The following is a 21679-nucleotide window of genomic DNA, read 5'->3' as shown; positions in this document are numbered from 1 at the left end:
ATCAAGCACCATCTACTAAGGTAAAGATATGCGTAATACGACAATCGCTCTGCCTCCCTGGAGTAGCATACAACACACCATGTTGTGAGAAAACCAAGCCTGGAAATAACCCTTGTATACATTTGAGTACATTACATTTTTTTAAGGATCATAGTTTAATGCTAAAATACTGTAATTTTCTTTTGATTTAACAGTTTTCCTGCATAACTGAAGTGTAAGATGACCTGACCTGTACGCTGCAGGTTGCAGCGATGACTCCATCCACTGGCGTCTCTGAGAAAGGGTCAAACATCCTGTCTGACCGCCGCATGAAGTCAGGCTTCAGCAGGTAACTGACACACACAGAAGGTAAATATAAGGAAAATGCGCACACACACAACAAAATCAATTTACCTTTTAGATCAAATGTGGGAACACTGATGTGATGAAATACATAATCCTACAGTTATAAAATACTTTATTGTTAGTTTAAATTAGGCTCTAAAACAATCGGAATTGGGAATAAGGAGGTGCAGAAGGCTTTTTGTGTGGGAGTGAGTGTTTGTGCGTTTTAACCCGGGGCCAAGCAGAGTGGCATTAGTAATGATGGATTTCTGCAAAAGCCACGATCTTCCCACATATGAGATTTCCAGCATTAGTAGTAAAATGTCTGCCCTCAGGGACAGTATTAGAGCCGAGGGACCGAAACAGCGATGGAGAAAGGAAGAGATAGATGACTGCAGAGAGCTTCAGAGGCGGGTTAAGAGGAGCCCGCTTCCCCAAAGCACTAATTGTCTCTTGGGGCAGACGGTAGCTACGGTCGCCGCTGGCAACCACTAATGAGATGTGACAAGCTTTAATTGATGAACTTCGGAGAGGGGCGGATGAGGGAGGGATGGGACGGATGGAAATGAGCTAAAGACAGGAGTGAGGAGCTGTTCTCACCCGCAGGAGCCGTTGTACTCGTACTTTCCCTGGTTCAACTGCATGGCCAGATCTGAGAGAGACAATGAGACAAGTTCTGATGAGACGCGGATATCAGGTTCTCACATTACTCACACAAACATCAAATCTTGGAGCCTTTATTTTTTAAACATTTTTCCTGACATCTCTCTCCTTCTCTAATCATGTATCCCTCCATCACAGAAGCTCCACCTCTTGTGGGACTCCCCTTTCCCTCCTCAGGCTTGCACATGCTGTGCTCCGAGCAGGCCATATGGTCCGACCCCTTTTGCCTCTGGTCATGGGGCAACAGCTGTTTTCCAACAGAAAACACTCACTGTATAGGTGTGTATGTAGCAGCGAGAGTTTAGAGAAGAAATTTTTTTTTGTGTGTGCGCGATCGGGTTCATGCATGCATAACCTGATGCTGCAAACCATTTGCAGAAACTAATTTGTGTCATGTGGCCAGAAGTAACACTATGGTTTCTCAAAACAAACTTTTTCTCATATGCTTTGCACAGACTCAAATTGACACTTTTCTTTAAAGACTTCGTTCACCTAAATCAGAACAAAACTTTCAGTGAGTGCAGTTTTCATTCGAAAAAATGTTTTCCCCCCAAGAATGTTACAGTACATGTATGTATATGTTGCAGTTTAGTATTTTGTAACCATTGTATTGGAATATTAAAAATGTATATCAGAAAACCTCGGCCCATAAAATCAAATCTATCAACATAACTAGATAATACTAGCAGTCAGTGAGAAGATGTGCTTTTTTGTAATTTAGGTGAACTGACCATTTTTAAACTATTTCAAGCCAAACTGGATCTTCATTAAGTCCGAATGTCCTTCTCGTTGTTGTTATTCTTGGCATGTGTATATTTGGATGTGTGCATGTGATTGGGGATGCGATTGTGGGGTTGTTGATTAGTGGGTCCGTGTTCATCCAGACAACACATGCAGAAGATGCTTTCAGTGTGATGTAAGAGTATGTGAGGTCAGAAGTTCATTGCAAGCTGCACTTTGTTGGATCAGAAGTTTAACTGAGTGCTTGTATTTGTACATGTGTGCTTGTAATATGTATGTGCTGTATGTGGAGTACTTTATATGGGTGTGTGTGAGGTCAGAGGTCCCATGTTGTGTGCTGTGGTACCTGGGGTCTGGAAGTTGAGTGAGACCATCTGGCAGCCTGCGTTCCAGAAGATCTGAGGCATGTAATTACTGGAGTCCACCCGGCCCCCTTTGGGGTAGATACGGCTCATCTGACGTTTGTTGTAGCTGCACTGACGCTCAGGAAAATTTTTAAAGAGGGAGAGCATGTGTGTAACAGCACGTGTGTGTGTGTGTAAAATAGACTGCACGACTATTTTTAGTGTGAACAGCTTGGGTAAAGCCTCCCATTGGACTGAGAGAGAGGCAAAGTTTGTGTGTATTTTTGAGTCAGGCCAAGTCACACAGTCCAAAGGCACACTGGCCTCTAGAGGCCTCCAGTTCTTTTCCAAGAGCAGAGTGAAAACAAATATGGCTAAAAAACATCAGTTCTGACCCACCTCTAAGCTTTCATTTAGATGACATCAATCTATTACATGTCATTTAGCTGACGCTTTTATCCAAAGCGACTTTGCCTAAAAGCAAGAAGTGCAAGTACATTAGCTTTCTAAATAAGCCAAACTACAAAGAGCCAAATGAGTGCATCTGTAAAAATAAAATCCAAGGTGCAGTCGGAAGAGATGCGTTAGTAGCCTGCGGGGGAAGACGTGTAGGCTTTCAGCTATCCTGATGTCAACAGGGAGCTCATTCCACCATTTTGGAGCCAGGACAGCAAACAGTCGGGATTTCGTTGAGTGATTAATTGTCCCTTGCCGTGAGAGGGCATCAAGCAAGTTGGCTGATGCATAGCGGAGTGGGCGATATGGGGTTGTGAATTGTTATAGTAAAGTCCTGGGTAGGAGAGCCCTTCCCTGGACAGAAAAGGAGCTCAGTTTTGTTGAGGTAGGCGGTATGTGGACATACAAGAAGAAATGTCAGTCCGACAGGCTGAGATACGGGCTGCTACCTGCGTTTCAGACTGGGGAAAGGAGAGTTGGGTGTCATCTGTGTAGCTGTGATAGGAAAAGCCATGCGAATGAATGACAGACCAGAGAGAGTTGTGCCTAGTCCACACGGACACGGGTATTTTTATAACCTGAGTTTTTTCTCCTCAGTTTTAAAAAAAACGGAGGAGGGCAGGTGGTTGGGCGGGCAAAGGTTATCGGGGTAAGAACTTGCTTGGGAGATAGAGGGGTGAAAGAGGAAAGAGTACTGGATGTGTTGGATGGAAAGTTGATTTCAGAATGTGGGGTGGACAGTGAAGAGCGTATATCTCTTTTTTTTTTTTTTTTTTTTTTTTTACAAAGTAGTTGACAAAATGGGTTGGGGGGGTCAAGGAGGCTAGAGAAGATGGAACAAAGTTTTTTGGGGTTGGAGAAGGAGGATTGAATTTTGGTTTGATTGGTTTGCTGCAGAAATGGAGGCAGCGAAGGAGGAAAGAAGAGACAGATAAGTAAGCAGACAATCTGGGTGTTTAGATTTCCGCCATTTCCTTTTTCCGCTGCCCGTGTAGTTGTTCTCTCAGACAACCACGGAGTTGGGGAGGACTTACGAGTCGTGAAGTGGGATGTCAGAGAGAGTAAAGAGGAGGATAGAGTAGAATAGAGTGTCTGTGGCAGTATGGGAGGCATGAGTGAGAAAGAGTCAGATGAAGGGATTGATAAAGTAGATGAAGCCAGAGAAGAGGGAGAGAGTGAGCATATGTTGCAACAGGTACAGTATCTCTTGAGATATGGCTGTGAGATTGGGAAAGTGGGAGAGAGTAAGAAGATGAAGAAATGGTCAGAGATATGGAGTGGGGTAACAGTGAGGTTGGATGTAGAGTAGTTTCTGGTGAATATGAGATTAAGGTGGTTGCCAGCTTTGTGAGTAGCAAGGGAAGGCAAAGTCAGAGGGCAAAGGAAGAGAGAAGATGTAGTAAGTCAGTTGACTTCTGTCTGGATGTTTGAAGTTGCCCAGAAGAACCAGCGGAGAAAAAAAAAAAAAAAAAAAAAAAAAGGACCTGGTGGGGGGTAGATGACAACAATGATTAGTTGGGGTGTGTGTGTGTGTGTGTGTGTGTGTGTGTGTGTGTGTGTGTGTGTGTGTGTGTGTGTGTGTGTGTGTGTGTGTGTGTGTGTGTGTGTGTACGATAGGAACGTGCGTCTGCTGATGTAAATAGCTGTCATCTCCGTGTCCTCTGCAGTGTGGTTGCGGGCTGTGATTTTGGACTTGTTGCAGCCATGTTGTGAAGATGGCTGATGACGTTTCTGATGTGTTCCCACATGGGACCAGCTAGACGGGTGTCAAAAATCTGATTTGTTTGCTCTCGCTACACGTTATGGCATTTCTGTCGCGACCACTCTTCTTAAAGAGGAATTGAAAGCTGCGGTTGTAGACCGTCTAATCAGCAAGGGTTTACTCATTTTGCCAACCTCAGATGGAGCCTCTGCTGTGGGTTTGGAGAGTGGTGGTGCAGCAGATCAGGTTGTTGGGGGTATGGCTGAGCAGTCTTGTTCTGCCATTACTCCTGGTGCAGTGAAGCCAGGGCAGAAATCCTTTACTTTGCCAAAGTTTGATCCATTTTCTGGTGAGTCTCTTTCCTCCGGAGCTGGAGTTGAAACGCAGCTGAAGGCGCAGTTGGCCCGTCTTCAGTTAGAGAGAGAAGCGTGAGCTACGGAGGGAGAGAGAGGAGTGTGAGCGACGGAGGGAGTTGGAGCTAAAAAAAAAAAAAAAAAAAAAGAGGCCAACACTGCTGTCAAGATGCCCAAGTTGGAAGTGGAAAAGGGCGAGGCTGGCGGCAGCTCTGCTACAGCTGGCGTAAGGACTTCAGAGCACTCCATTCCCCCCTTTTGATGTGAGTAAACTTATTTCTCTGGTCCCTGTTTTCCGTGAATCTGAAGTAGAGTCCTACTTTGGTGCATTTGAATGTATCGCTAACGCTTTGCACTGGCCACCCGATGTTTGGACTATACTATTGCAGTGTAAGTTAACCGGTACGAGAGGCTTGCTCATCACTTTCAGTTGAGGACAGTCTAGTTTACGAGAGGGTTAAAGGTGCTATCCTGCAGGTGTATGAGCTGGTACCTGAAGCTTAAAAGGCAGCGCTTTCGCAGTCTTAGAAAGACCTCAGGTCAGGCATTTTCAGATCTTGTAAGGGAAAAGGGGATTTTGTTTGACCGGTGGTGTGCTGCGTGTTAATTTAGCTTCTTTGCAAGAACTCATACTTCTAGAGGAATTTAAGAACCGCGTACCTGAGCTCAGTGCCATTTACTTAACTGAGCAAAATGCTACCACTCTGCAGCAGGCGGCCTCCTTGGCAGATGAGTTTGCACTAACTCATAGAACGGTGTTCACCAAGAGGGATGGGCCTTCCTCTCTCGCTCCTCCAAAATCTGGTGTTACGCCTGTCACCTGTGCTCCTGTACTCTCGTCAGGAGGTAAGATTGAAAAGCTGCATTTCTATTGCCACCAGCCTGGTCACATTGTTTCAGAATGTCCGCTTTTAAAGCGAAAACGGGTGACTGCTTCAACGCAGCCAAAAGATGTGGGGTAAATGAAGACCGTGTCCCCTAGTGGTCAGTCCCCTGCTCTGATAGTAAGGAAGTAAGGAGTCTGACTGTGACAGCAGTACCATAGTCGGGGGAAGCGTCATGAGTTTTGTGCCTGTCCCTCTCCATCGGGTGCACATTAACTCTATGCTAAAGACTGGCTTCTTTTCTGTAGCAGTCCTGTCATGTTTTCCTGTCACTGGAGTGGACTTTGTAATGGGTTATGATATTGCTGGGGAAAAAAGTGTATCCTAACCTTGAAGTGGTAGATAACCCCATATCTGAGTCCAAGGTTGATGTAGCTCAGCATCATCCTCATGTGTTCCCCGCTAGCAGTTTGCCCCGTGCTCAAGCACTTAAGCAGGCCGGAAAATGCAGATTTGTCTGACTCATTGTTTGCTTCTGTTTGTCCGGGGATAAGTTGCCTCCTGTTGGCGAGAGTGCGCGATGGAGCCGGCCACTGCCCCCACGGTACCCTTTCTACTTACTTGCGATGCACTTGGTGAGGAACAGTCCTTTGTAGTTGCTAAGGGGGTACTGATGACTGAAGACTGGGCTACAATTTACCAGACTGTTGTTCCTACTGGCTGCCCACAGCAGGTTTTAGAGTTGGCACATGGACACGTATGGGCAGGCCATCTGGGTGTAACTAAAACATACGACCATATCCTAAAACATTTCTTTGGGCAAAACCTGCTGCACCCGTCAAGTTGTGGGAAAGCCGAATCAAGTAGCACCTCCAACCCCTATCCGTCCTATTCCAGCGGTCGTAGAGCCTTTCGAAAGTTTCCACTCGGTTCCCTGAGGCAATCCCGTTGAGAAGAATCACTGCACCAACTGTCTTCAAAGCCTTAACCAAGTTCTTTACTACCTTTGGGCTGCCAAAAGTTGTGCAGTCCGACCAAGGAACTATCTTCCTCTCAAAAATCATCTCTCTCTGCCTTGTTTTTCAGGGCCAGATGTGGTAGAAAGTAAGGTATCCGATACATACATTTGCACCCCTGAGCAGAGAAGAAAGTCCGGATTGTGTCTTGTTAAAGAGGGAGAGCATGTGTGTAACAGCACGTGTGTGTGTGTGTGTGTGTGTGTGTGTGTGTGTGTAAAATAGACTGCACGACTATTTTTAGTGTGAACAGCTTGGGTAAAGCGTCCCATTGGACTGAGAGAGAGGCAAAGTTTGTGTGTATTTTTGAGTCAGGCCAAGTCACACAGTCCAAAGGCACACTGGCCTTTGGTTTGACAGTGCTTAGTGATGGTCAGCAGAGCGGTAGGTTGTCAAACTCAGACTTCCTGTCTGACACTGAAGCACAACTGTCTCTTCTACCGCATAGCCTCTACCTTGTTTAGCGATCCTGTAGCAACGCGTTGCGGCGTAACATTGATGTTGGCTCTGTGTCTCCCATTAAACAACACGCTTTTCTGCACAGACTTTGGGAAGGTTAACACAGTAACCAGATTCATTCCCCTTGCCACGCACGGCAGACTGTGGCGACAGTATCGGTCCTCCCGCATTTATCACCAAACTGGACTTTCTCAAAGGGTTCCGGCAAGTGCCTTTGACCCCCTAGAGCATTTGACATATCTGCCTTTGTAACACCTGATAATTTTTTTCAGTACACAGTAATGGCCTTTGGAATGAGATACGCGCCCGCCACCTTTCAGCACCTGATACACTTAGTGCCGGGAGATGTTCCGCAACGTAATGCGTATATCTGACAGGTGGACAGATCACGCGTCCAGTCCAGCTGATGAGTCGTTGACCCTTAACCCTTGCAAAATGAGAGTTCGATAAGGCCACCGTTACTTATCTCGGAAAGCAAGTCGGTCACGGTCGGGTGCGTCCTGTGGATTCGAAAGTCGAAGCTGTACCGTCTTTTCCAGCTCCTACTTCCCGACACTTCTCGGGTACAGCCGGCTATTCTCGGCATTTCCATAAAACGTTTCTGTAGCGGTTGCCCCGCTTACTTATCTGTGTAGTACATCTGTTCCTTTTGTGTGGAATAAGGACTGTGATCATGCTTTTAGAGCTGCAAACTCCCTCCTCTGTAGCGCTCACGTTTTCTCGGCCCCTAACTTCTCTCTTCCATTCAAACAAAGTTGATGGCAGCGGCCTCAGGACCGGTGCGTTATGCCGTAGGACGGGGAGTGCGACGTAAGCCATCCAGTGCATTACTTGTTCAAAGTTCAAACGCCACCAATTTAACTACTCAACTGTTGAGAAGGAGACCCTGGCCTTGCTCTTCGCTAGAGGTGTGAAGAGATCATGTCTCAAAAATAGGGCTGTCAAACGATTAATTTTTTTAAAATTGCGATTAAATCGCTGAATTTCTATAGTTAATCGCGATAAAGCACATGTTTTATGATTAATATTCTATTATTTTGCATTTCAGAACTGTTTAAGTACATATTAATGGAAAGCAATTCTTACCAGTGTATCTTGATTGGGAATCAAATTGATGCAAAGAAAGTGACTTTATGAACATGATTTTAAGATTTGTATTTGTTTATTATTTATTTATTGTAAACAAAAGAAAAATGTGTGAATCTAGTCACACATTTGAATCTAGAGTCAATATTAGGGTTGGGTATTGTTTAGTTTGGATACCGGTGCTAAAGCGGTACTTTTAAAATGGTACCGGTGCCTTAACGGTGAAAAAAAAAAAAAGGGTTTTTTGTTTTTCAAGACGTCTGCAATCGGCGCTGGCATGCTGTAAATTAACTTGTGGGCCACATCCATGACTGTAGCGCTCACCTTGTCTTGTCAGCACGACAGAGCGATGTGCAGCTTCATCCTCGTCAACACTCACCTGTGTTAACGAGAGAATCACTGACACAGCCGGCCATTTTGCGGCAGGGCTGAATGCAGCGGAAAAGATTTGCATGGCAAAGAGGGACTTTGCAAGTAATAGCAATATATCTGATGCAGGTGGGCATCATAAAACGTGAAGCAGCAAACTTCGTGAAAGGCAATACCTGTGTCATTGTCAAACCTTTTGACCACAAGTGTAGTATCTCCGATAGGGAACAGGAACCAAGAAGCAGCGGCACATGTTGAGACGAAGACACCGGGCAAATCCAATGTGAATCCGTGCCACCTGCCCACTCAGCCTCCAGTGGAGACTCTTGCGTAGACTGTCTTTGTCCTCCGACGCGGAGGCTGCTGCCTCAGACACGTGCCCGCGTTAAATACAAGGAACAGACGACGGGACTTGGCTACAGGTGTGGAAGCCACACCCTCGTCATCAGTTAAAGCACCTGCTGCTGGGATGGCTCAGCAATTGAGTTGTTAAGCGCAGCTCGCCGGCCAACCGCACGCTTGACACTAAGCTAGTCTCGTTGCCCCAAGCATGTTCCAATAAGCAACTGCTTGCACTTTGATATATGGACATGTTGTGTTCCCAATTTGTTTGAATTGCTAAACTATAATTGCATTGACAAACTCTAGCAATCATTTGAAATTGAATTTAGTACTTTGGAACTCAATTCCAATCCACTTGAAATAGAGTAATATTGTGAAATTGCATTTAATCTCCACAATTCACATTCGATTTTTGCTATTCGACTTCAATTTACTGAGATGCGCTGTCCGCTCGTCGACAAACAGCCATCTAGTGCACAACTACTTTAACGTTTCTGCCCTTGAGATGCCTTCAATTTCAGTCACCTTGGATTTTTGGATTACCAAAACAGTTTTCTCAAAAGCAATGGTAATTAAATAGGTACTGTAACAGTTTGAATGTTCACGTGAATGCAATACAGCTACGACTCGAAGCCCAAAGGATACTTGACAAACTCTATGGCGTTCGTCTTCAGATAGCCCAGACCGACGGACTCGTTAAAAGATGACATGTTATGGTGGATGTTCCTTTCTGAAAGACAGAGAATGGGGAATGAAAAATGCTTATGGCATTTTGCTTTTACCCACAGCCACACACAGAATAAAGCAGTACAAAGATGCTAAGTGAACAGTTCGGTCCTACATCATCTATTTTTTCACCAATGCGAAGCGGGACCGCAGTACAAATGAATTAAAAGTTGCAACGACCGTAAGGAGGATGTGAAAAACTCACCCTCTGCCACATCAAAACTCTGGAACTTGACAGGCTGTGCGTAGTTCACCATGGCTGAGAGCCATGGGTGAATGTTGGTGGTGGCTCCTACGTAGGTGTACTGAGCTATGAGAGCCTCTTCGGAGTCCTCTGGCTCTTCCGCAACCTGCACATGACACGGTACAATTGTACACAAATACTAGATGTTTCACACGTACACGCTTAAAAGTGGATTGACGTTTGGTTTTTGATCAACTTGTGTGCTTGCCTTCTTGTTATTATCTAGGTCAGATGCTTCTGAGATATCTGTGGCGTCGGTTGCTTCTGTGGCTTCAGACATCTCTGTTGCTTCGTCGTCAGGTGCCTGGAAATGCAGACAGAAAAAAAAAAAACACACACATACAAAAACGATTTTAGGTAAAGGCAGAGTGTGGGATTTGACATTAAAATATCCCAATTTTGAGGCACTCGTTCAGAGCAGCGCAATAGGCTGCTTAGTTTTACTGAAGGAAGCAGCCATTTACACTTGTGAGGCCATTTCTAAATCTCCCAGTGACATCTAAGGCATTATTGGCAGTGTAAATGGTTAATTTGAGCATTTCAAAAGCCAAACAATCAGCAAAGTGATAACCCACCTTCTTTATACTGTTGCTGCGTTCTTCCTCTTTCGTTGAGCGGACAGCGTTACTCTGGGAAACGCTACTGGCCTCTTTCTCAGTGGTTGCCTCTGACAGAATGCTGGGGGCCTCTGAATTCAAATCCTTATCCTCAATCTCCTTTTCTCCAACACCTAAATGCACCCCAAACAAAAACAGACATTTTTGGAGCACAAATGTTCTCTAAATGTTAATAATTGCAATTTGTCTTTATTTAAACAAGCTGGGCCACTAAGCAATCTTACATTAAACTGTGCACTTGATGCAGCTTTTTGAGGATTTCTTGTTTGTGATCTTTATGAAATCAAATTAAAAGCTATCGCTTTCCCTTCAAAAATGATTGTTTAAAAGATGTTTGATAAGATGTCATGTCGTGTACATGTCAGCATTAAATGCCTTCTCCTTTGAGTGAGTGAGTGAGAGAGAGAGAGATTTAGCTGACCATTCTCTGTGTCCTCTTCATTCTCCTCTCCCATAATGATGGCAGGGGTGTTGGTCTCTCCTGCCTCCATGTGTTTCTTAAATGCCTCTAGCTGTTCTGTAGGACACACACACATTAAATCAATAAACCATATAATGAACAGATTTAACAAGTCAACAGTCCGAGTTGTGTACGTACTCTGTTCAACTTCAGGTTTCAAGCGTTTGTTTTTGATGAGGATTTTACGTTTGAGGTCATTTGGAGAGGGTAAAGGGCGCCCAGATTCAATCTGCCAAAGAGAATATCGTTGTCATACATTTGAATATACAGAGGACTATCATCCAGATGCAATCAACTCAGAGATATTGTGAATCCGAGTATTTACCGGGTAGTTTTCCAGAGGCTGTTTGAGGAGAAACTCACCGAAGATTTCCTCACAATACTTTGCCATCTTGTACTGCTGTGGTTTACTGGTGATACGCAAACAAACATGCACAAGGAATGCATTGGGTCCACGTGCTGTATAAGAAATGAATATGCACTAACACACTTGCTTATCGCTAGTTGTACACATACCTGCAATGGTTTTCAAAGGACAAAATAACAGGGTAGTCTGAGGTCACAAATGCTGTGTCCTTGATAGCTTGGATAACATCCTGTTGGAAGTTAAGAGAATAAAAATGAAGTGGAAAAAAGGACAAAAAAGGGATGAGAGAACAGAGGACAAAGCTGTGATATATGCAATATCATACTTTCAACACAAGGGGGCAGGCATACCTTATGCAATAATATTGAAGCCAACAGAAAAAAAGACAACTGTTGATAACAGTAGTACTGTGTGTGTGTGTGTGTGTGTGTGTGTGTGTGTGTGTGTGTGTGTGTGTGTGTGTGTGTGTGTGTGTGTGTACCTTGAACAGGATGTCTGTGCACATGGCCTTGCCATGAGTGATAATGGGCTCCTGGTCCTCTCCTTTTCCATCCCAGCAATCCAGCTCCACACATCTGACAGGATAGAAAGCACACAGAACAGTTTTACCTTAGCTGTTACCTGTTTAGACTGTGTGTTTGCAAGCATGCAATGGGATGCATGCTTGTCTACACCTTTACGTGTATCCGCCATCTTAACGGACCGTGACGCACTTACGCACCGGCATCCGGACAGCAGGACCTGGCGGTACATCTCTACTGAAGACTTCCCTCCAAACTGTCGCCCTGTCAGGTAAGTGTTGTGGGAGGAGCTGATAAAGTAGTGGGCCAGCGGATGATCCATTTCCTGGTACAGCTCCAGCCGGTCCAAGAAAACTGGAGCGTTTTCGTCTGACATCAGGTACCGGCAGAACCCGTCGCTGGACATGTAACCTGGGGGAGAGGGAACGAGGGGGTGGAAGTTAATAGGATTGAGTGTAAATAGCAATGTTTCTTTATTATATGAAAAATAATTGCTGGTTACAATGAACTTCCTACAAAATGGAATTTATAGCTTCTGACTCAAAGTATTAAAATCCCTGATCGAACCCAATAAAAATCATTCTTATTTGTGGATAAAAGATGCTGCCTTTTCCTAACACAGATTTTTTAATTTGGACTGCTTACACTTGATGGATTCACTGCTATGTGTACTGCTTGTGTGTATGATGATAAACTCTTTAATTTGTAATCCAATCTTAATCATCTAAAATTGCAACATGTGCAAGCTCCAGGCTATAGATGATTGGAAATCAGATGTTTGCAAATCCTGTTGTCATGAGGGTGCTATTGTGTCAAAAGGATGTTTGATAGTTTTTAGAGATTCAACCATTTGATGATGCTTTGGCCTTGTGAGCGTACATTCATCAAGGAGAAGCACTACTGTAAAAGTTAACTGTCAATTTGTCATGGTGATAGGAATGGAAAATAAGACAGAGGCTGAAAATATTTATATTGGCAGAGAACTATGCCAATACCATGATGCAACATAGTGTAGTTTCAAAGGTACACAGGCAGATGGCAGCACAGCCTAAAATGTCTCTGCCTTCCGTTTCCCTCCACTCTCCTCTACCTTTCTTCTTCAGCTCTTCGTCTCTCTCGTATTTCTCGATGATCTGCGTGGCTCTCTTGTGGTCGTAGAACGGGAACAGGATCTCATTTAACCTAGGGTCGCGTTGGTTCTGAGGAGCGATTCGCACACACAGATTAATCCACAAACTTATTGTCTGCTCGTGCACTTCTTCCCAAACAAACTAGGTCTGGTACAAAAAACAAAACTGACAGGACACAGGACAGGGGCAAACTTAATGGGAACAACATGGGAAAAGGTACCGACAGTCGCTCATTTCCTTATTTTGATTATTATCAAGTAAATCAACACAGTTGCTTTTAACAACTAAATTATAGTGACCTTAAATGGAGAGCACTCAAGTTTAAACAAACAAAATTTGAACATTGAAAAAAAAAAAGAAAAAAAACTGTGAGCCACACTTACTGTGTGTGCGCGCACTTTACTTCAACAGCAATCAAAACATCATAATGCCAGTGCCCGCTCACAAAGCCAGGTGGGAATTAAGCTAACCAAAGCTTTGCCTCCATTGGCGGGTCTAGAGCGTGATGCACAGGATTGGGCATTAAGCGGCACACACGCAGCTTCCCAGTGGAGGGACCGTGCGGGTATTCAAGCAAACAGAAGAGCACGGCCACAGAAAACAGACAGCAGGAAGCGAGATGAGCCGAGCAGAAAGCGACAGGACGAAAAACCTCTACCCTCCCGTTGCCGTGGAAACACCAATCAGACACGAGGAGGCAAGCCGCGGTAGGGAGAACACATGGGGAATGGGATGAGGGCGGGGATGCAGTACAGGGGGAGCTGGTTGAAGTTGCCCTTGCGGGTTGACTGGAGGTTAAATACTTTGTCCATCTCATTAATGGACTTTTAATGAGAGTTTGGATGATGTGCAGCCCGGGCTGGAGGGCAACTTTGACCCAGAGCGGGACGGGGGTAAAGCAGGGGGAGTTGCAGAGATGGGGTGCGAGCAAGCAAAAACACAGAGAAGTTAATGAATGATAAAGAGCTTACTTCATTCAGAAAGCTGACTAACTGGTCTACAGTTAAATAATCAGTTTTGTTCCCATTGCTGCAAAGGAATTAATTAGAAAAAAACAAAATGTTATGCTTCTTAAAAAACGAGACACTCTCACAGGCATTCACACATTCAGTTAAAATTGGAAAGCAGTCTTTTAAAAAAAAAAAAGGGGGGGTTCACACCTAAATGTTACACGTTTAGTAATAACATGTTATTCATCACTCATAGTTAATGTTGAACTGTAGGAGCAAGTTAGGCTGTCCAGACATAGTTAGTGCAGCAGGCGCAGAAACATTTGTCCTCATTATTACCAACAAGATGCAGTAGCACACATTTGGGGATATATTCTAACAACACTGTTTTATTTAGTCAAAGGCTAACATGGGTATTAACAATGCAGGGGTGCTACTATTAAGTTGTTTATGTTCTAGTACTCATTTTGAGGTATAAATCACTAAACATTACAATTACAAAGATGAGGCAAGGCAGGTAAAATAAATAAGGAGACTCACATCTTCTTGAAGAGTTCTTCTATGTCTGTGCGAGGGCAGATCTTCTGTGTGAGCGCGTAGAAAATGTCAAAGGTGAAATCTGATGGTTCGATCTCATCATTCTGTGGAAGATAAACGAGCCCCGCCGTTTGTTAACGTGAGAGCTATAAACCTACAGTTTTTAAACGTATGATCCATCTGACCACTACAGTCGGTGTTGTCTGACCTTTCCACTAGGAAGGCCAAGATCTTTCAGAGCCTGAAAGATCCCCTTCTCTGTCTTTCCAGATGCAAATGTTCGAGTAATGCTGTAAAAGAAACCGAGAGAACAGCTGAAGAGCAAAGTCGAGTGAGACAAATTAGAGAAAAATGGGATGGCACAATGTTTGACCAAATATCCCATTAATTCACTCTTACCCTCTCACAGGAATCTTCCCATTCACATTGGTCAGAAAGCACATTCTCATCCAACTAAACCAGAGAAGGAAATGAAAATGCACCAAGAGAAGAGCACAGATTAGAGAAGGGAATAATTTCTTCCCAGAATTATACCACTTAGATTTGAGACGAAAACGTACTGAACTGTTTATAGCACCGTTCAGGGCACAGTATTGACAGAATTAAGGGAGTGTTGTGTAAAATGCACTCACTGTTTCTTGAGGCAGGTCATTGGACAGACGTTGTTGGCCTTAAAGTTGTGGATCACGGACCTCAAACCCTCGATCCACTTCTGCAAACAAACAAGCACCAGTATTTAGGACACACACTCTCAACACACTGACCAACCAAAGCCCACACATGCACAACAGCAGAGAGTGTGCATTGTATTTAGAAGTGAGCGTCTTTGGGGAAATAAACACAAGCTAATTAATTGCCTCTTCTCACACACAACACACACACACACAGTTTCAATGCTAGGCAGTGACAGTAAACAAATAGCTAGAGAAGGCCGTTCACATAAATACACTGCATCAACACAAACGTCACTAAGTAAGATAATCTGTACTTTTTCGACCCTTCTGTCTTTCCGTCTCTGAATGTCTTTGATTCCAACTCTCCCTCTTTGTGCTCCGCCTGTCCACCTCCACAGAAAATTAATACTGACCTCATTAAAAAAACATTAAACAAGATAACGAGTGCAGCAGGGGTAGTCTGTTTGGGCACGTGGCGTCCGTGATGCCCTGTGTTGTGTGTGTGTGTGTGTGTGTGTCTGCTGATGTAAATAGCTGTCATCTCCCGAGGTCTGCTACTTAGGGCCACCTGCATGCTGGGAAGTGGTGATGGTGTCAGTGTGTGTGTGTGTGTGTGTGTGTGTGTGTGTGTGTGTGTGTGTGTGTGTGTGTGTGTGTGTGTGTGTGTGTCCTTGCTAAAGGTTGTCGCACGAATATCATGGGCAGCCCTGTGGCAGGCAGCCCTCCGGAGTGCAAACATCCTTTATACCACCCATCGCCACAAAAACCCACTCTCATGGGAGATGCATAAACACCAACGCTGTGGTGCCAAATAACAGATCTGTGTCGGCACAAAATGTGCATTTTCCGTTTGGTTTGAAACTGGTTGTTCTAAGGACATCTTAAAAAATCTTTTACTGCATTACATACAAATATTTTCCTCAAGGCTAGCAGTGTGCGGTGACTTTTAATCATTCTAGTATATATATATATATATATATATATATATATATATATATATATATATATATATATATATATACACATACACACATTTTTCTCAGTACTTGAATGATCTTCATAGACAAACAATTGTGCATGACATAAGACATGAATTAATCTCAACTATTTGTATGTTATTTACTCTGGATTGACTACCCTAAGGCTGAATAAAATGACACTCACTGAAGGTTGTCAAAGTGTTTTTTCTTGCTTTGGCTCGGTGTCTTTCAATTACTGCTAAGCCTTTGGGCCACGCTGGATTTGTCACTAAATAGAAGATAGCAGACTTTAACGGTTTTCTTTTTTTTTCTCCACAGGTCTTTGCCTTGAAGTTGACAATATTTGGCGATATTCTATAGTATACTTTTTATTTTCAACAAATCATGAAGACCAGAACCAACAACGAATGTACCCGACTAATAAGTATTGTCTGTTTTGGCTAAAAGCCTGATAAAGTTTATTCCTCCGTGCCATACATTGTTCAGAAATATTAAAACCTCAATTCATTGACACGGACATGTTTCTTTATTATGATAAACATGGGCACTGTAGTTTACTTTGAGTCAATCCCACATAAACCGTCCTGCTGCTGTAAATACTTACTAGCATACCAAATGTGTATTAATCTGTGGCTAAAAATAGTCCCAAACAAATGGGTACTGTTCTATAAAAACTGCAGTGTTTTAAAAAACTGCAGTGCCCAGGTGTTTTAGGAAATTACTTAGCCTTTTGAAAATGTAAGCTAAACATTTGTGACACTGATTTACAAGGAACAAATGGCCTTGGAGCCATAGACTGGGTAGGGCAGGTTTTAGCCTTTTTATAAGATTTGTTGACAAAATGAAAAATATATACAATAATGCTAACCATCTCATTTGAACAATGACCAAGCCTGGTTTTGGTTCATTCTGTCATTCAAATCTGGATCAATTCAGCTCCAGGAAACCACAAATCAATCAGCATATTCAGTTGTGTATTGTGTTCTATAAAGGATATGTACAATGTTTGGAGGTTTGCCAGCAGGGGTCAGCAATAATAATGATGATTAAGAGAGAGAGCAAGAGAGAGAGAGCGAGAGAGAGAGAGAGAGAGCGAGAGAGAGAGAGAGAGGAGAAAGCGATAAAGAGAAGGGTGGAGAGGTCAGTCAGTCAGATTTTTCCTAGATGAGTGAAAGGAAAAGCAGACAAAAAAAGAGATAGGGAGAGAGAGAGGGAGAGAGAGAGTAGACCAAGCGCGAAACAAAAAGGATCAGAAAATGAAAGCAAAAGCAGAAGTGCAGGAGGCACACAGGGAGATAGAGATGGGGTGATACTGGGAAATATCTAAATGTTTCTATTTATCAGAGTGAACCAAGGCCAGATTTGCTTTGTGTAGGAGTTGGCGTATAAACCATTCACTTGGCAATTTGCTTACATGTGATGTGGAAATGTTGAATGAAGTAAGGGCATACTCCAGGTGCTAAGCAGAGTTGACATTGGCTTTGTTCCTAGACCGCATTGGTTTTCTGACCATCGTGAACATTCATCTAAATGTTAGCCTCGACTGCGTCTAGGTGCAGTGATAACTTGTGTTGTGTAGCATACTGTAGCTGTAAAAAGTGCCATATACTGTAACATAGTAAGGCAGCTAAGCAAGTCCCTTGCAGTATTTTAGGAACCCTGCTCTGAGGACATATTAGGATTATAAAGAAATTATCTTAAGACAACAGAAACATGGATATACAATACAAGTTAGACTTTTCCAAAACTGCACTGACTTTGGATAAGAACAAAACATCAAATGAATTCTCCAAGATATGCACGTCATCAGTCTCATTGTACCATTTGACTTCCTCGTTTAGAAGCACTGCATGCAAGTATTTACCCTGGCTGTGTCTGGGTTCTCCGCCACCATGAACATGAAGTTGAGGTTGACCAGGTCTGTGCCGCTGCAGATGCAGATGATGCAGCCATCCAGGTCTGCCTCCGTCTTTCCAATGGCCTCGAATGATGACAAGATCTTTGGGTCCTAAGAAAAAGAGAAAGCAAGAGAGTTTAGTAAAACGCTGTCAGACAGATAGGTAGACATGCTCAGACAGACAAAAATATATGAAACAGGAGCAGTGGTGTAGGCTGTCCAGGTGTCAAATAATCTCAGAAATGTAGAGTTGGTAGAGGAAATGGAAGAAATCTAAGGGGCAGTTTTAATCTCCTACTCTGGTATTGTTACAGCAAATAGTCACTGACAAGAAAACATAATGGGAAAGAAGCTTGGAGAGAAGGATGTTGAAATGTTTACTGCTGTTGTGGAAAAAGTATAATCTACAGTAATGCTTGTGAGACTTAAAGTTTTGTGTCAACTAAAAATATATACAATTGACATCCATCATGGAGGAACAGATTACAATACTTAAAGAAATCTTTTTAGCACGAAAAGTTCCACTGAATCCAGATTTAGATGTGTTCAACAGTGCTGGAAGCAAAACTTCAGACACCACTTTACTGGAGTACGTAGGAGAAGGTTCGTAGACACCTCCGGGAAGTGGTGAGTAATATGTCACTTTACATAACTGGAATGTTTAGAGGATTGGCTAATAGGATGTTAACAAGTCGGTCATGTTAGCCAAGTAAATTTGCACGTGTAGTTTGGTTTCATTTAATTCAAAGCCAAAAACTAATCAACAGTTAAGTGACAGATATTGTCTTTTGTTTTTATTAAAAAGTTTGGAGCCATAAAGTTCACAAACTTTAAAGTTCACAAACTTTATGGCTACAACATGTGCAGTAAGCACATGTTGGACAGGGTTTTTATTAAGAATACAATTACTTTGACACTCAAACTATTAGATTAGCGGTCTTCAATGTCAGTGGGTTTTATTGTCCACACAGGACGCGCATATGCTTCTACCATGACGTCAAAGCAAATCAACTGGTTTCAGAAATTTTCTTTTCAAAGCTACCAGTCAGTCAGACCAAAATAAACAACTCAAACAGAACAAAAAACAGCAAAAAAAACAAAAAACATTTGGAATCTGATTGATCACACATAATGAAGTCAGGAAGTCATATACTGTATAATTCAGCAATATAAGAAAAATCACAATAAAAAATGTCCAAAATGTTTCACATGTTGACCCTATTATTGGTGCAAAAGTATTTTCTGACTATTAAAAGACCTGTAAATATCCTGGTTATTTTCCTCAGGATAATTTACGTTCCACACCAAAGTTCAGGCTGACATGACTGCAAACTCCTGTTCAATCACTGAGACTGAAAATCCATGCAAACCTGCAAACAGCTTGACTCCTCCCTCTTATCTTTTCAGATTTCTCTCTGCTACCACTGTCACCGTGGAAGAGCGTAATGCCTTTCTGTTATATGATTGAATCAACGGCAAGAGGCTCTGCAGTTTTAAAACCCCAGCCGGCAATCATCCAATGCCATTCATCTTTTCTCGCTCATTGGATTATCTGAAACAGCTCTCGGGGGCTTGTGTAACCATGTTAGCCTCTGAAGAGAAGCCCTTCTCTCAGTTGTTCTTAGTCTGCTACTTACACAAGAGCCTACAGCGTTTGAACAAACAGGAGGAGCTGCCATCAGGCTGCAGTATCTGTATACGTGTTGTTATGCATGTGCGTACACACACGTCCACACGGAGGACCGAGCAAACAGACCACCTCCTGCAGTCAACAATTCACACACATCCTAGGGTCCATTTCAGAAAGCAGGTTTAGTGAAAACTTTGAGTTGGTTAACCCTGAGATGAGGGAAACTATGGGTTTTCTGTTTCAGAAAGAGAGGTAACTTCACCTCAGAGTCAGTTACTATGGTAACTGAGAATAACCTAGTCGGGAGCAGGTTTTCTTCAGTCTCCTCCCTCTGATACAGCGCCCTTTCATTTCCTCATTCATTCATTCAGGCTTATCAGGCACATTTTAGTGCAGTTTCTTATCTGCATGAATAAAAAAAAACAGTGTTGGTTTATTAACCATGTTAGGCAGACATAAAAACATTTTTTTTTCTCAAAAACATGGCATTTCCTTTTGTTGACGATCTTGTTGATGAAGAAGCTGTATTATTTCGCAGTTTCGAGTTAAACATACAGTATGTCGGGAGATGATATTGAGGCCCCGACGCATTTTAATTTCCAGATAACTTCCTATTTGAGCGGTATCGTTTTTCTTCCCAGTAGCCTACAAAACCTTATCCGTCCTCATATCACAAACATCCACCATCGTGGACATGCTCTACATCCCAGCAGATTATTGGAGCGTGCATTTCTCTAATTTCTTATTTTTATTTATGTTTTCTGCTGTATGAAGGATGTTTTATTCTATTATCTTTCCTGACTCTTGTCATGTGAAGCACAGTGGTCAACTTCTGTTGTGTTTACTTGTGCTATACAAATAAATGAAATGAAAAAATTAATTATTTGTGTCACATTATGTTTTCTTTACATTATTGGTAATGCGGATCATTTTAGTAAAGCCACTGTATAGCAAAGCGCTGTCAGAAGAGCGTGACTCGGTCTGAAACGTGTTTTAAACGTTTCTGTAATGTTCCCTGGACACAAACCAATAAGAGCCATTAAAAAGGAGTTCCACAGTATTGCAGGTGAATGATGTAAACCCAATACATCCATGTATAAAATAAAGGATTATGAATTATAATTATGTTAATGATGGTGCTGCAGCCTCAGAATGGGATTAGTAGGCCTAGTACTTTTTCGTCCGCAGTATTGCACCTAAATGAAATAGATTATAAGTTCAATAGCATTTAACCAGTAATACTGGGCTATACTTATGATTAAATATGATATACACTATATTGGAATATACGCATTTACTCTAGCAGCAGTTTTCTCTCTCTTTTGCAGCAGCCACTGTGTTGCTTTTTTAATGAAATATATGTTCAAACTTGTTGTACGTGCACATGAGTATTTCCGCCGACCTGTTTATTTGTGGTTGTTACCATGGTGAATCGTAGTATCATGGCTCCATTCATACTGCCTTTTTATTGTGGTGGTGCATGATCCTACTCTGTGTTGATTGAACCAACTCATATCAGCTGTTCTGAAACCGAAAACTCAGAGTTTCCCATCTCAGGGTAAATCAACTCAGACATCAGGGTTAGACTCAGTTTGTTAAACCTCCTTCCTGAAACGGGCCCCAGGTAATGCTTATGTACACAGCACACACCAGTGGCTTGACAGGTTTGCATCCTAATTAGAGGCGGGCGTTCCACATGGGTATTCCCGCAACAGCTTTCAAGATTGATCTGGTCTGTGAGATGCCAAATACTATGACATATACAGTAGATATATATGTCACTCTTGAGGTTTAACTGCATGAATCAATATTCAATATACAGAGAAACCACACAGGAGAGTGTTTGTGTATATCTGGCTCCATTCCAGCCAAATAAATAACCGATTGGTTGCCAGCTGCTCTGAAAATTCCGAATAATGCAGCTGGTTGGTACTTACATATTTCAAGATCAGTTTCCTAATACAGGATAAAAAGTCATTCTGACAGAGACGGAACGTCTCATACCTGTGAGGTTTTGATCCCACGGTGTGAATTCAGATACAACCTGCAGCTAAACCCAGCCAGGGTTGTATACATATTGATGAGTTAAATATTTCATGTTTTTGTTAAGCTAGTTCCCCTGGTGAATCTGGTAGAGAGAAGCTCAGGAGTGAGAACTCAACGGAGAGTCCCAGATCAGTCGTCGATAGAATACGCCGCTGTAGCCTTGGCTAATTAAAGCATGAATAACGTGCCTGACGTGGATGTCTCCCCCAGATTTGACTAAG

The 21679-nt window shown here is 42.8% G+C and overlaps 1 protein-coding gene across 1 annotated transcript in view; it reads right to left on the bottom strand.

Moving 5' to 3' along the window:
- plcb4b (phospholipase C, beta 4b) overlaps positions 1–21679 on the bottom strand; it is a 95415-nt gene that overhangs the window by 13724 nt on the left and 60012 nt on the right. The window contains 20 exon segments of the mRNA XM_028604949.1: positions 230–332; positions 925–976; positions 2075–2199; positions 9325–9409; positions 9611–9755; positions 9858–9953; positions 10225–10379; positions 10688–10783; positions 10865–10955; positions 11052–11136; positions 11243–11322; positions 11575–11668; positions 11815–12025; positions 12705–12813; positions 13716–13773; positions 14235–14335; positions 14440–14521; positions 14631–14684; positions 14864–14943; positions 17750–17893. Coding sequence (XP_028460750.1) covers positions 230–332; positions 925–976; positions 2075–2199; positions 9325–9409; positions 9611–9755; positions 9858–9953; positions 10225–10379; positions 10688–10783; positions 10865–10955; positions 11052–11136; positions 11243–11322; positions 11575–11668; positions 11815–12025; positions 12705–12813; positions 13716–13773; positions 14235–14335; positions 14440–14521; positions 14631–14684; positions 14864–14943; positions 17750–17893 — 2046 coding nt within the window.

This window comes from Perca flavescens, chromosome 18 (genome assembly GCF_004354835.1).
Source record: "Perca flavescens isolate YP-PL-M2 chromosome 18, PFLA_1.0, whole genome shotgun sequence".
Classification (NCBI taxonomy): Eukaryota; Metazoa; Chordata; class Actinopteri; order Perciformes; family Percidae; genus Perca; species Perca flavescens.
Note: the sequence above shows the minus strand (reverse complement) of the source record. Positions and strands in the feature narration are given on the sequence as shown.